This window comes from Sander vitreus, chromosome 19 (genome assembly GCF_031162955.1).
Source record: "Sander vitreus isolate 19-12246 chromosome 19, sanVit1, whole genome shotgun sequence".
Classification (NCBI taxonomy): Eukaryota; Metazoa; Chordata; class Actinopteri; order Perciformes; family Percidae; genus Sander; species Sander vitreus.
This window is the reverse complement of record NC_135873.1, coordinates 13,020,540-13,036,562: the sequence shown is the minus strand read 5'-3', so window position 1 is coordinate 13,036,562 and position 16,023 is coordinate 13,020,540. Positions and strand designations below refer to the sequence as shown.

At 40.9% G+C, this 16,023-nt stretch overlaps 1 protein-coding gene across 1 annotated transcript; it reads right to left on the bottom strand.

The window, feature by feature from the left end:
- Positions 1 to 5,136: 5,136 nt before the first annotated feature.
- Positions 5,137 to 13,580, bottom strand: syt4 (synaptotagmin IV). The gene is made up of 5 exons (XM_078275980.1): positions 13,322 to 13,580; positions 10,725 to 11,344; positions 10,277 to 10,600; positions 6,936 to 7,056; positions 5,137 to 6,455 (listed from the first exon to the last, which is right to left on the bottom strand). Exons 1-5 carry the CDS (start codon positions 13,353 to 13,355, stop codon positions 6,136 to 6,138), a joined length of 1,419 nt encoding a protein of 472 aa, XP_078132106.1. The 5' UTR covers positions 13,356 to 13,580; the 3' UTR covers positions 5,137 to 6,135.
- Positions 13,581 to 16,023: the final 2,443 nt, after the last annotated feature.

Below are 16,023 nucleotides of genomic sequence, written 5' to 3'. Positions count from 1 at the left end.
TCTGTGCTCTCACAACCTGACTAATAGGCTCAGTTCCCATTCAAATGAGGTCATTAGTGTGTGTGTGTGTGTGTGTGTGTGTGTGTGTGTGTGTGTGTGTGTGTGTGTGTGTGTGTGTGTGTGTTGTGTGTTTTGTTGAAAGCACCAGGATTGCTTCTAATACGCAAAATGGTTTGTAATGTGTGTGTGTGTGTGTGTGTGTGTGTGTGTGTGTGTGTGCCAAACGTAAAGGTCTCAGTAAAACTTGTCTGTGTGAAGGTCATTTTGATGATGACTCATCCCTTCTACACACAGTGCATTGAGCACAGATTTCTAAGACAGACAGACACAAAGACAGACAGACAGACACACAGACAGACACAAAGACAGACAAACACACAGACAGACAGACACACAGACAGACCCACAGACAGACAGACACACAGACAGACACACAGACAGACAGACACACAGACACACAGACACACAGACAGACACACAGGCACACAGACAGACAGACACAAGGACAGACAGACAGACAGACACACAGACAGACAGACAGACAGACACACAGACAGACACACAGACACAGACACACAGACAGACAGACAGATGGTTTTTAAAGAGGAGCACTCTTAGATCAAAATGACTCTCGAGGACAAAGCAATAATGATTGTGACTCAGAGAGGGTTGAATCTTACAGTGGAGGTAGCTGTCTGAACACAGGCAAAAATCATTTCTAACGGAACAGAAAGGAGCTTTTAGACACTATTACCACATCTTCATAATGTGCCTGTAGTGATTTCAATAAGGAGTAATCAAATGGTGATTATTGCGTTTAACAACGAGAAAGACTTTAGCGATTAAATATTATAGATGTCAAGCAATCCAGCTCCCAGGGAAGAGGAATAAAGGCAAAATGTGAGAGAATAGAATCTCCTTAATGAACTTTCGCCAAAGGTTCATTAAATATTTAAAAACAAATAAGCATGCTTACAACAGGCTGCAATTTGGAGGCTGAAAAGGATATCTGTATAATATTATCATCATTGATTAGTGTCACAAAGCCCAATATGATATCATGTCTGTGAAAACATGATGTCAGACTTACAATCTTTCTGCTGCTACTGTTTTAAAACTTGTGAATCCCAACTCTCAAAATGTTTAATATTACAGTGTGCACGTGGGACATATCCACATACACATCTCATTCAGACAAAAAACTAAATCAATAAATTAATAGACATTATAGACAGGTATCTGCTGGAGCTGCTACCCCCGCGACCCGACCCCGGCTAAGCGGATGAAGATGGATGGATGGATGGATGGATATAGACAGGTAGGTTCTGGTTTTGAATTTGATTTCTCTCAGTTCTCCCAGTGCTCTGGTTTCCTCCCACAGTCCAAAAAGTACAGGTCAAGTGATTTCTAATGGTTGTGTGTTTATTTGTGCAGCCCTGAGATAGACTGGCAACCCGTACAGGGTGACGACATAAGCTTCGGCACACCACAAACTCAACAGGATAAGTAGGTATACACAATGAATGGATGGATGGAAATCACACAGAGATACCTACAGTATATATACATATCCTGGTTGCCATGTTTATGAAATTACTTCCTTTTCATCTGCCTTTTGATTTTTCTGTCTGCTCATTTGCAACCAACAAACACGTTCTAATATGGAATTGTATGTAAGGATGTTGACATCATTAATAATTCACTGGTGTCTTTAACGTTTTGTGACCACACATAAGGTTTTCTCCTTCTCCCACTCTATCTCTCTCACTCTCTCCTGCTCTTTCTTTGCGCTTTGTCCTCTCTCTCACTCAAACAACACCGATAACAGGTTATATAAACACTGATAACAGGTTATATAAATATGTCCCATCTCTACAGTGTTTCTCCTCTGCTGTCATCCCGGTAGGGCAGCCTCGAGGGGAAATGTTACATGAAATATTTCATATCTGAAAAATACTGTACATACACAAAGAAAACATGGGCTTCATTATATCGTGCATAACTAAGAAGCTTTGGTGAGAAAAAGGAAAGACAATTTATAGATTGGCAGCGCAATATTTAAGAAGCAAAATGAGAAACAGATGTTGATTTAGAGAAATCATAAGGAAATGTGTTGCACATTATGATAATTATTGCTAGAAGATTAAAGAATGATTTGATGAATAGAACTGTATGGCACAAATAAAGATTAAGTAATAATTATTACAATAAAAGTCAAAGAATTGATAATAAAGATACATTATAATAAAGACATCATTGTTTTTTATGTTTTTGTTAAGGCGGAAATGAAATATATTAATAAAAAAACTAGCTGAAAGTTTGACTAATTTATGGTTTCTGAGGAGCGTGTATGTTCTTGGCAGTTATTTAAGGTTCTTCTTTTCATCACTCGGTCACACAAGCACATTATGTTGAACAGCCCTCTCTCTGTCCTTCACCTTTACGCTTACTGTCATCAGATTCAGTCATTAAGCCTCTTCATTCCATTTCCTTGCTGTCGTTTCATTATCTGCAAATGATATCCGTCTGCAAGCCCCCACACATCAGCCAATCCCCGACTCATCTCGCCGTGTCAACAACTAACTTTCCCCCTGCTCATCTTTCTCATTTCAGTCCCAGACTTCATATCCCAACATGGCGCTATGTCATCCCTCTCCACGCCAGCCCCCATTCCTGTCAGGCCTGTCTGACTCTAGTCTCCCCTCCCTCTCCCTCCGGCCATATATCTTCCCCATCCTCCACTCCTGCAGTCTACTTTGAAAACTTTCCTCTCCTCATCCATCCCTTCCCTCTGCAGATTGATTTTTTTGTAGGTGTGCTTCAGAGGACTTCAGAGGAGATTGTGCATACTTAGCACTTCAAGCTTCAGGTGTGGCTCACAATCTATTTTATGGCACATTTCAGAGACCAGGAGCCAATAATGAGGTGCTGTGACTTATGGTCAATGTATGTGACCTGAAACTTATTTAAAATGCGATTGAATAATGATGCAAGCTGATTTTGAATGGCAATGCACAAAAATCAACACACAAACATCAAAGTAGAATACTACAAACACATATTTCTCCATAGATTTACGAAGGATTGAAAGTTTGTTAAATATATCGCTGGGTCCCCTAAACTTTTATTTATGACAGTTTTGTTACAGTTCATGATGCTACTAGTCTATATCGACAACGTTTCATTTTCGGGATTGTTCCGGAATCTAGGTTGAAACTAGTAGTTGAGAAGGAATTTAGGAGGAAATTTACACATTAAGTAAATAATCTACAAATAGCTGGTGCAACCCAGTTCAGATGTAACGTTTACTCTCTCTTTGAATTCCCATGCCCTTTCTTTTTATCACTAAAAACATGAGCCTGTAGCAGAATAAGAAGAGCAGAAAGATTTAGAGTTAGAGGACTGTTGGTGATAACAAGCATTAATAAGAACAGAGATATCTCATTTGGTTTATGTGCTCTCCTAGAAGATCCCTAATTAGGACAAATCTTCCTCTTCTACACACACACACACACACACACACACACACACACACACACACACACACACACACACACACACACACACACACACACACACACACACACACACACACACACTGCCTTCTATATTCTAGGCAGACACACACAATCTGCTGGTGTGATTGGATTTCTGTACCTGTCTCTCTGTATCAGATTGACTTGATCTCTCTGGGCAGATGTTAGGATCTGTGTTTGTGTGTGTGTGTGTGTGTGTGTGTGTGTGTGTGTGTGTGTGTGTGTGTGTGCGCGTGTGTGTATGTGTGCGTGCGTGCGTGTCTACATTACATTAGATCAAGGGTCTGGTTCTGCATCATAATGACATTCTGAGGGACTTACTAATAAGTGCTGTACTGGGCCAACTGACACACAAACAAACACACACACGCTCATGCATGCATGCACGCACACACACACGTTGACAAGGTCGTTGCCCTTGCACAGTCTGTCTGACTCTTAAATCAATGCGAAAACAAAAAGCAAAGAAAAATGAAACCTTGACATTTGCTATCAAAAGAAAACCTCAAGATCTTTTAAAAGATCTCTTCGCCCCATTATTATTATTTTCCTCTTTTGTTTGGGGGAGCTGTTGTGTTTTTTATTGATTCGGTCTTTTTTTTCTTCTTTTCATACCAACACTTCATCCTTCATGTTTTGTTGCCTTATTTTCTCAACATAAAAAGGGCCCACACCAATGATTATGGGCTTAGTCAATCGGAAGATGGACAAACAGAGACTTGGGCATAAAAGTATAATTTTGGGTCTGTTTGGACTAATTGTTGGGAGAAATTGTTCACAAGTCAATCAATACGTCTGAATAATTTAAAAAAGAAAGATGAGTGAAAAACTGGTTTAAGCTGTACATACGTCATTTTTTGCAGATTGCAATCACAAATGAAAGTGTCTTCACATTAGAGAATTAGGTAAAAGGCTTAATCGTTATTGGTTAGCTGGAGCAGGTAAGGAATCGGGGGATGGTAGCGATGCTGCACATTGCACGGGTCTATTTTATTGCTTCAAAGATGACAGCAGAGGTTTAAAATAGAAAGCAGTCTCAGAGAGCGACCTGACAAAGGCAACGGGACAGAACATCCCACTTCTCCAGAGGCTTCACCAGCAAACACACAATGTAACTCAGTGTAAGACTAGAGACTGGAGGGAAGAGGGGGAGCAGAGGCAGAATACAGAGAGAGGGCAGAAAGATACATTTCTTAGTTTTATTCATATTTTTAATGAAAGAATGAAAGAAAGAAATAAAAACAGGGTTAAGTAAGCATGCTGAGCTAGCTGTTCCCTCACCAAACCACTTAGCTGATATTAAATTCAGACATGATGACTTCATCCTGGAGCACTTAGCCACTCAGCAGTTATTGCATCATCAGATTTGGAAAGAGGCCCGATGATGTCATCCCCAGAGTGCTGGAGGTGAGGACGCACAGACTATGTACTGTAGTGTTATAAAATGAAAAGAGGCTTTACCTTGGATTGAACTCTGGACTGTTTTTATGAGTGATAATCTGTGAAATGGAGCCGCTGGATGTTACGCTTAACCTTAACTTATCATTAACTCTAAAAGAGTGTAAATACTTCTAGTTGTAATAATGCACTTCTGAATACACACACAATGAACTTCACATTCTGGTGAAATAAATACTTCAAACTCATTTTCTTCTCAGAACTTGCCATATTTTATAGTAAGGTACATACATTTACATTTCAGCTGTCTTTGTGCTCACAGTAAGGGGGATAAAACACCTACAGTAAACATTATGTGGCTCACATCTCTTCAGAGCTCACACACACACACACACACACACACACACACACACACACACACACACACACACACACACACACACACACACACACACACACACACCAAAACTGTCCCCAGTGCACTCAGTCTGTTCCAGTCTTTTCTCAAACCACCTAATTTAGGCTTTCTTGTACTTAATAAGTAATCATATATGAAATACCACTTATACTTACAAAACATGTTCAACAAATCAACCATAAGAGTACAAAACAAGAACATAAATTAAAAAAAATCTACTTCTTTATGAAGAAAACACTGCGTTATAAAATAAACTTTAATAATGCACATTTTTACAGCATTGTCAGATGTGGTTCATTCAGGTTTTCATACGATGGACTAGGTTACTATTTATAGAAGGAAGAGCTGAAAAAAGAGAAGAAGGAGCAGAGGAAGAAAAGAAGAAGAGTAATAGCGACATTTAAGACATTCTGCACTGCACACGGTTACAGTGACAATTGGTTGTTGCCATGAAGATGATGTTGCATGTTACCGGGTGATTTCGGTGACAGTCTTTGGGATCATTAAAGCTATGGGGTTCCCTTTGTCATGCCCCGGCCTCCTAGCTGAACCCCAATAACTTCAAAGATAAGTGAATGAATGATTGATTGAATGATGACATCACTTCAAATGACCCTCTACACAACATCAAAGTCCCCTCCCCCTTGTTTCCTACCCGCCCTCACTGAAAGTCCAATGGGTAATGGTTAGCAGGACGTTAAATCCCACCCATCCTCATTCCATCCCTCTCGTGGTTGGACCAGATCAGACATGGAAGATGGAATCCAGCAATACCCCGGCTTTCTAATCCTCTGACAAACCATGCCACTTGGCAATCTGGCGACGCGGGTGGTCGCAGATCTCCCTCCAGTGCTCGCCGGGTGTGCCCGTCACCGACGTGCCCAACACCAGGCGCCCCAGGATGGTGTTGGGGCAGCGTGAGTTGCCTATGTCTGAGTCCATCAGCAGCAGCTCCACGCTGGTGTCCCTCAGGCCCTCGTTGGAGGGCAGATCAAAGACAAAGAGCTCATTGAAGACCGGGTTGGGGGAGCACTTCTTCACATGGGTCTTCTTCTTGCACACACGCTTCTTCCCTTGGTACATGTTCACCTTGACATATGGATCTAGAGCAGAAGAATGACAAGAGCAGAGGAACAAAGTAAGGATAAAAGCAAAAAAAAGGCATGGTGAATATCCCTGCAGCGGTTGCAGAGTGGCATATTATTCCCAAGCCAGATCAATACGGCAATCGATAGAGCGGAAATGATGGATATTAGTGATGGGGACAAAAGAGGCTGGCTGTGTAAACACTGTGTGTGTGTGTGTGTGTGTGTGTGTGTGTGTGTGTGTGTGTGTGTGTGTGTGTTTGTCACTAAAGTGCTCTCTATCACATCCTGATCAGATTACTTCAGTGCGGTGGCGGTGTCATTATGGCAACTCTCACAGCATCCAAAGTAGTCTGGGCTGCTTGGCAGGAAGAGGAAAATGATTTTGGTCTCATCAGTGTGTGGTTATGTGAAGGAAGTTATTGCACACGTGTTTGTCTGTGTAAGCAGTGATCCCATGGATTGCATTTTGAAAGGTTTCGCAAAAAGTGTATGCACCTGTAGGTCCATTGTTTTCAGTCTTGGGCAGGTGGCGAGCTTTGAGGACGACCACGGTCAGAGTGTTGGTAGTGGACTGGTAACACAGGGAGAGCAGGAGCTCGCCTCGGCCTGAGGACTTCTGTGGAGAGACGGGAGGGATGAATGGGTGACAGGTGGTGGGAGACAGAACAAATACAACAAAAAAGGTGATTCAAAAAGAGATGGCAGGTGTAAAAGAAGACAGAGAAGGACTTTCAGACATGTTATCAGACATGAACTTGCACCCAAACATTTTAGGCAGCAGACCAAACAAATCAAAACATGTTCTTTTCTCACTTTCAAAGTAAACCTTCCACTTATCCTGCCCTGTTTATTGCCACAGAGGCTATATGCAAAGACATATTGCCATTAATACATTGGTAATATATTATTAAGTAAGGCTAAAACAATTGCCTCATACTGTATTTACATCTTTCTTTCACGATTAAATTAGTTTTACTAGGTAAAAATAACAGTATTAATAATAGGGTGTGACTGTCTATGTATGTGAATCTATGTATTGATAAATGACTTAGCAGATAATCAGCTACTGTCAACAATGTTGTGGTAAAACCTGCAGCTGCTTATACTGGAAATAGTGTCAGTGCTAATGATTAAATGGCTGTCAAATAAATAATCACCAGCTGCTTATGGGGTGTGTTCTCATATCTTGACTAGCACAAATATGTAGTTGAGAAACTCCCGATTCTGCGCTACGTTTGTGATACACATCAGATCCATGTCTGTGTCCACAGCCAATCGAGTTGACGCCTCAGATGCTGCAATCACACCTAACGTTTTGTCACGCCACGACTCATGGTTGCCATGGCAATGAGAAGTATCACACAGAAATGCACATGTGAGTGTGCTGCAGATGTGTTTGTATGTGACTACACAAAAAAAATTCCTACTCTATTGTATTCTACGTTTTTGCCGTTCTCCAGGGTGAAAACGATGGCTCTGCTGCTTGCTGTATGATTCCCTGAACTGCTGCCCACACACACACACACACACACACACACACACACACACACACACACACACACACACACAGATATGCCATGCAGACAAAGAGAGCCACCACCCAGTTAACAAAGGGCTGCTTCTAATTAGAGAGAACAATATATGCTCATATTAAGATAATTCAGCCCAAAATGATTTTCTCATTGCATCACATCCACATCATATCCACATGGAGATATTGAATACCTGATGTAATAAGTGAACTATTCTGTTGAATTATTTGTTCTTTTGCACTCTGTAAGCCTCATTTTTTTAATCTGTCAAAAAAGGGTTGTTTGCACTTTTATTTGCAAATAAAATGGTTTGCTTTCTAATGCAGAAGAACTAGTCAATATGTTCTCTTTATATAAAGATACACAGTATATAACTATAGCTAAAGAGGCCGAGCCTTTTTCTCTTCTCACCTGCCGACTTAAAAATTGCACAAAAAGAATTCAGGAGACCAATCCCACTGCAAAGCAATATCGTGAATTCTGAAACTAATTTTCCATTGATGGCACTAAAAAGCGTTGAGACACAGCAGACTCCTCCCTACAGCAGAGGTTGATGAGATTGGTTTCTCCTGGGACCCAAATGAGAAATTGAATTGAAAAAAATATGGTTAGTCTCAGTGTGGAGAGAGCTTTATAGTTTAAGAAATATTATCCTATTGATCATAAAAATATAGAGGGCGGTCTGCTGAGGGGAATGAACCTTTTATATTTCTCAGAATCTGAGTGACATTTCCCTGCACTTCTCTGGAGTACTATATCATATCAGAAATCTTCAAAGATATTACAGATAGCTCACATTCCTCCTGGGAAGGTACAAATGTGCGTAAACATATCCTCTCCCACCTGGTAGGCACAGTGCTTCCATTAAAGCAGAGCTCTGCAGAGTACACTATTAGCCCACACATCTATAATTACATTGATATCATCTCACATTCCACCTACAAATGGACAAATGCTCATGTACAGCCAAACCACTGAGTACAAATCTATAGAGCGCTGCTGTATACTAAACCAAAGACCTATGCTAAGGATAGAGATATCATCTTATAATCCATCGTTTAAATTCACCGGTACACTGAATGTAATGCAGCCAACCCTGCTGCCGTATTTCAGGCTAATATAGGCTATCTACTCATGGGTATTTTCTGACCCAGTTGTCAGAGAATTACACAGTATATCAGCCTACATCTCAGCAACTGGTTTTGATACCACAGTACATGAAAATGTGCGACTGGAAATGAGCTAAAGTACATTTGTGGTCCTTAGATGTTGCCAGGAACAGAGCAGAAGTGCTGTATATTGACCACCAGCCCATAGATCCATAATGGTGTAGTGTGATATCATCATCTTTTCAATACACTACTGGGAATGTAAAAATGTCCATGTGACTCCCGTTCAAATTGGGCATCCCTGCATTACTGTTTCAAATCTCTGATGGATAAAAAGATCTTCCCTAAACACAAATTAACCACAATTCAGATTATCGGATGGTCCAAGTCTTGTTTGCAAAGTGGAAGGTATGTCATATCTATTCCAGCTGATAAATGCATTGATCACATAAATTACATATGTTAAGGGATTTCAGAATAATCAGCCAAAACAGAAACACCAAAGGCTTTCATGTATCTAAACTCACAGCAGTCCATTTTATTTAAGAACCCCACCAGACCTCACTATCAGATATCAAATCCATAATGGCAACTGATCTAGTCTCCTTCTTTCCACAGACATATACACTTCCTATCTACTTTCTCCATTGGCTTTATTTTAAAGTAATATTTTTCTAACCTAACTAGATAGAATGAAAAATGTATTGCAAAATGTATTATTGAGATCTAAATTTAAAACTTGTATTCAAGGTTCAGATTATGCCATTAGAGTTGAATAATAGATCTCACTGTGATTTCAAGAAACATATTATAATACATTTGCATTTAGGTGAGTTAGAGAAAGCTCTATGATTCAAATATCATTATATTTTAATAAGTAAAGGGATTTCAGGATGATTACGTACTGACTTATGTCCTGATTAATATTGTGACACTTAAGCACTTTTGTTATGATGAGAGAAATGCTGAGTCATTATTGGGGCAGTATTGCAATGTGATGATTTTGTGGTTAGTTAGATTCATAGTGATTAAAAATGTTGCATGCTGTAAAGTAACTTTAAGACACTGTACGTGTCATGAATCTAATCCCAATAACTTTACTCAAAGAAAACTGATAACAAAAAAGATGAAACAAACCCCAGATATAAATCATGAATTCAAAGGGTTCAAACATCCAATTTGCTCCAGATCTTACCTTGACATTCTTCTTGATGATCTCTCGGCTCATCAGAATACGCCCCTCTGATAAGTCGATCCCAGACAAGGGTACAAGGGTCTCTCCGATGACCTCATCACGGGAGAACCTATCAAAGCTCAGCACCATGAAGTGAAGGGCCAACTCTGACACTCGGGCCAACGGGATCCCGTAGAAGCTGAAGGTCTCATCAAAGGCAGGGTCCAGAGTCTTCCTCAGGACTCTGGTCTTCACCCGGTGCTTTTTCTCTGGCAGCAGGGTCAGCTTGATGTAAGGGTCAGAGGTCAGCGACTGCTCATCAGTTGGGGTCAGGCCATGGGCTTCCTGGATTAAAAAAAAAAATCAAATCAGTCAAGACTGCACAAAACCATTTTAATTCAAAGTTCTATCAAAAAAGTATTAGAAAGACACACACACACACACACACACACACACACACACACAGTACCTTAATATGGACAATGAATGCCTTCTTCTCTGGCTGGTATTCCAGGGAGAAGTGGAGGGTCCCTAGTCCGCCCTCCCTCTCCTCCCCCTGGGGTTTGTCCACGGCCGGGGTGGGTGCCTGGCTGGAGAGGGTGCTGGATGGTGAAGGGAGGTCATTGCGGTCCATCACCCCAGGTTGGGTGAACCCTGCATGGGGAGAGGGCAGCTCCAGGTCTGGGGAGCTGCGCACCTTCTGGTGGTGGTGATGAAATGGTTTGGTGGTGAAGTTGCCATTCAGATCCCGTTTCTCCAGATCTAGATGCAGAGCCGGTCTAGAACTGTTTGGACTTGACGCCAGTTTACCGGTGCCGGTCGGACTCATTGGCGATGCAGTGTGGCAGTTTCCGTTTACATCAGTTTTACTGGTGTCATTAGTTGTCATGGTGGCAGGTGCAGCGAACTTCTTCTTGCCGCTGAGGCTCTCCGGGTAGATGTCGACCCCTTTGAGCATGTGCACAAACTTGTAAGGAGGTGTCTTCTGGGATTTGGTGTTTTTACGCTGGCAACAGATCCATGCAAAGGCTGACACGGTGAAGACAAGGCCAAAGACACTCACCACAGCAACACCGACTGGCACTGCCACTATGGAGTTAGAACAGACAGAACGGAGGGAGAGAGGGAGAAAATAACCTTAATTAAAAATGTCTGACCACACACCCCAACAAACACTGCAGAACAAGTAACAGTAAAACAATCACAAATAAAACAATTGTTCTCCTCAACAGATTTTGTTGTTGCACTGAGAAAATTGAATCAATTCTGTGTGTGTGACTGACAGGCTGCAGTGTTTACTCAGATGGAGATGAAAACAACGCAATCTGTTCAACTCTAATGAATTACCATCAGGGCTGTGTTCATATTCCAAACATGGCTGCAGTAAATCAACAGGAAACAGTTGGTGTAAGTAATGAACTGCTGGGAAAACCACATAACATCATTATGGGACTGGTCATTTGTTGATGGCAGGTTTATAAAAATGGCTGAACTCAGAAGCAAAAGATAGAAAAGTAACAAGACCTTGGCAATGTCAGTTTTTCTGTTATTTGGTATCGTGACAGATTAATGCAATGATACGCAGACCTATAATATAAAGAGATTAGGAAAGTTTTTTTAACCGACGACCATTCTTTAAAACGGAAACATCAGGATAATTCCGGTCAATACAGAGACAAAATGGCCAGCACTTTTTAATCACATTTTCTTCAACAGTAGTGATACTTCAGGGACCTAATTCCTTTCAATGGTACTTTTGTCTCCTATTGTGTGATCACTAAAACGTTATTATGGAGACATATCCCTGGGGTATTTGCTAATCAATGCTTCAGTTCTTTGTTTTGTGGTGTTGAACTGTGACTCAACAGCAATCACGCTGGTCCATCTCATTGGAGGAAACGTGCACCGTTTCCTGCAGTTAGACGGCGGCCCAGTGGAAAAGCACTCAGGTTAACACCCACACAAAGAGGGAGGGAGAGGGGTGGGGTTGGGGGGGTTTATCACTTGTGTACTCATGTCTTGTGAATCTTTTTACATTTGGTAAAATCTGTAGTGTTGTTCACTTAAATTAGATCATCAGAATTTAGTTTTTATCATATATTTACACTTTGTCTTATATATCAGCCTTGTTACTTGGGTGATTAGGATGCTGAAAGTGTCATTTTTACACTTAACAATATACATAACCAATTTGTATTTTCCTATAACTTTCCTATAACACGTAGGACTTTACAGGTAAACAGTGATGTTTCAGAACAATTTTACTTCTTTGCTGCCATTTCTGCTCTTAAAGGCCTGTATGTAAATTATAGTACGCCTATATTCATTTCCAGTATAGCCTATTTACTGCAAGATATTTTTTCTATAATAGTTGTAGGCATAGAATCCATCTTAAGTGCATTACTAAGCTGCTGCTCTAATCACAGCACTTGTAGCCATACTGTTCTCTTCCTTTCCTTTTCATTAATATTTCAGCCTGATGTCCTGGGTGGAGTGCTTTTCAAGGCAACAACAGACAGATGGATGTGGCAACGGGAGGGCGGTGCTGAACCGAGAGGAGATCTATATGAAAAACAAACAGGGGCTTTCCAGGCTTTACCTGGGCTACATTCTACTCAAGTCCATCAATAATAAATAAAATAAACTTAGCTAATATTGCGGTGGTAAGAACGTCACCTCTGACTTCCTGACAATTAACTGTCGCCCTTAAGATAGCTGCAAAATGGAGGCTGGAGTTCTCCCTAAACACGTTGTTTTATCGAGTAAAAGGGTTTGGCAGCACACTGGACAAAGCCATTCACTTTAGAGTAGTGTAGGCTACTCTAACATACATTTACTGTCGTTATTTTTTTTTTAAAGTGGCCAGAATACAGCATGAATTAAAATGAAACACACTAGCTAAGTTCTATCTTCTATCAATAGTGGCGACTAATAACGCTAGCTATTACGTTTGAGTCGAGTCACGTGTAATGAATAACTCGGTACTTTAACAACCCCGAGGTTACCACAAACAACCTCACACATTCACACCTGTATCTCTTAATCAATGAAACCGGTCAGACTCACCGAGCTGAGCTCCTTCCTCCACCATTGGAGCCATGTTCGCTGTCCAAGGTGCTGCTGTAACGGTCCCCCTGCTTTCACACCGAGCTCTCTTCTCTCTCCTCTCCTGATGACGAGGTGTAGTATATCTCCACAATATCTCCGCTTTGATTATGTTTAATAATGCAACGGCTTTTGTACGGCTTCAATAATTGAATAAGCAGTCTTGTTGTTCCAGAGAGAACGATGGAGGGGATGCTCTGTCCTCACCCTGCTGCTGTTACTCTGTGATGCGTGAGCGTGTCTCAGAGGCGGCAACACCCCGTTTCTTCTCTCTCTCTCTCTCTCTCTCTCTCTCTCTCTCTCTCTCTCTCTCTCTCTCCCCTTCTTTTCTCCGTCTCTCTCTCTCACCCTCAGTTGCCACCTCCCCCCCTACCGAGGAACGCTGAGCTCACCAGTGCTGACGCAGTAGTGACGGAGGCTGGCTGTGAAAGCAGGACCCCTGGAGTAGCAGTATAACAGGGCTGCCAATTTCCCTGATTGATTGTTCTGGAATGGACGGTCTTAACCTGTATCTCTCTCTTACTGTGTGTGTGGTTCTGTATTTGTGTGTGTGTGTGTGTGTGTGTGTGTGTGTGTGTGTGTGTGTGTTCCCTTTCCGATAAGACTGGTGAATGGATGTGTTTTACTGTGGTCCTATCATTCGTTAAAGTAAGTGGTAATTTGGCTGATAGGTTTGTGTGCAGTGATGCTTTCCTCTGATATAGATTCATAGTGATTAAAGTAGCCTACAGATTTACTACCAATTCATTTAATAGTCTACAGTTTATATTATATACTATACGCTGTTTATAGTGCACTTTATTATAAAGCTTCCAAAATACTACAAATCAACAGTAATTAGAATCACAGGTCAATGTGTGCACATACACATGTAGGATGTAAAGGCCTACTGACATCATGCAGATCACTGCGTAATGAAACATATTGTTGATTTACATGCTGAAGTGTATGTTTAATTTAACCATGAAGAATATGTCACAGAAAATTCAGGTTTCACAGTTTGTCATACACATTATTAGAGTTTAACGTATAATAGTGTGTGTGTGTGCAAAGTGTCTGTAATTCACTGCACAGTCCAACTAAAAGACGAGGAGCTGAAAAGAATAGAAAAAAAGAAAGGAAAAGAAAGAGTCGGGCAGTTCAGTGGAACTATTTGTGGTTCATAGTCGTTTTCCTTCATATCTTGCCCAATGAAGCTGGACTGAGTGGTCGGGCTGATTACTATGCCACTTGTAATGTGTAACATAAATTCAATGTGTCTAACTGTAATCAATGAGTACAACTTTGTTACTGTGCAGGTAACATTCTGGCCATATTCACTTGCACTGTCTGGCAATAAAAAAACACAATGAATAGTTGGATTAACACAGCATGCACAATAGGACAAAAGGCGAACCAAGAAAAAGTGTCTAGAAAGTGATTTTCATAACCTGGGCCCTACTTTTTAAATGCATTTTTGCACCCTTGTGGACTTTGTGTTAAAAGCTCCTCACAAAAGATCCTGCAGTTTTTTGTCAACATCCATAAATGTATATAAATGTCAATTTAAAAAAAATCTTATGCTGCAGGCTTTGGTTGGAACTTCATTTATATTCATTTTTGCAACACAAAATATCTCTTCAACTGACATTTGTACATGTACCTGAACATCTCAGACAAGTATTGATGCATTAGAATGTATGAATTGTGTGAATTTAGACATGACATATGGCAAATTTATAGAAAATTCAAGTCAATGTGTTCTGCATTGCCAACAGGTGAACATCTGATATAATCCAATACTGACACCTGGTGTTCATAGTAAAGAATGCATTTCCATGAAAATGACAAAAGACTATTTATTTTAATAATGATCATGATTTAAGCCACGGGAAAGTAAAAGCATGCATCCTTAGAAAATATATATCCTGAAAACCACACACTCTGGACATTAGGAGTTGCAACCAATCAGAGAGTTAAGCTGGATTTTAGATATTAAAGGTGTAATTAGTGTAAATTCTTAGTGTAAATGATAAAACACACACACACAGTGTGTTTCATATGTATTTTTTAATGTGAATCTGTGTTAACTCGCTTCTCACAGAGCAGCTATGCAGGATAACTGTCCTGTCCTACATTCTATCTTCATACTGGCCTGCCTTTAATGAAGATGCTTTAAACCAACATCATTTAATTGCCAAAGTCTTTCTCAGTTGTTAATCTGAAATGAAATGTCAAGATGGCGGCGCATGCCAAGGCAGCAGCTCAGCTCTCTCACTTTGGTTCTCTTAGGTTGTTGGGCCTTGGTCCTGAGCTCTGGACTTACTCACAAACCTTCCATATCAAGTCAGAGGTAGTAATCACAGCTCCTCTGCCCTCACCCTAAACACAGGAACCCCACAGGGCTGTGTGCTGAGCCCTTTGATCTTCACACTTCACCCACAACTGCAACTTCATCATAATTAAATTTGTGGATGACACCAGAGTAGTTGGGCTGATTTCATACAATGAGCAGCCGGCCTACAGGCTTGAGGTGGAACACCTGGCTGAATGGTGTAAGGAAAACAACCTGATTCTTCTCTAAGGCAAAGGAAATGGCCATCGACTACAGGAGAACAAAGGAAAAAGCCCATCTCCCCCTCAACATACATGGAGAAGCAGTGGAAAGCGTGGAAAAACTGAAG

Excerpts from the sequence above, each read along its gene's own strand:
- syt4 (XM_078275980.1), bottom strand. The coding sequence starts at position 13,355 with ATGGCTCCAATGGTGGAGGAAGGAGCTCAGCTCG. Across the intron at positions 11,345-13,321 it reads GGAGGAAGGAGCTCAGCTCG|TGGCAGTGCCAGTCGGTGTT; the intron begins GTGAGTCTGACC and ends CTAACTCCATAG. Across the intron at positions 6,456-6,935 it reads TGAAAACAATGGACCTACAG|ATCCATATGTCAAGGTGAAC; the intron begins GTGCATACACTT and ends CTTCTGCTCTAG.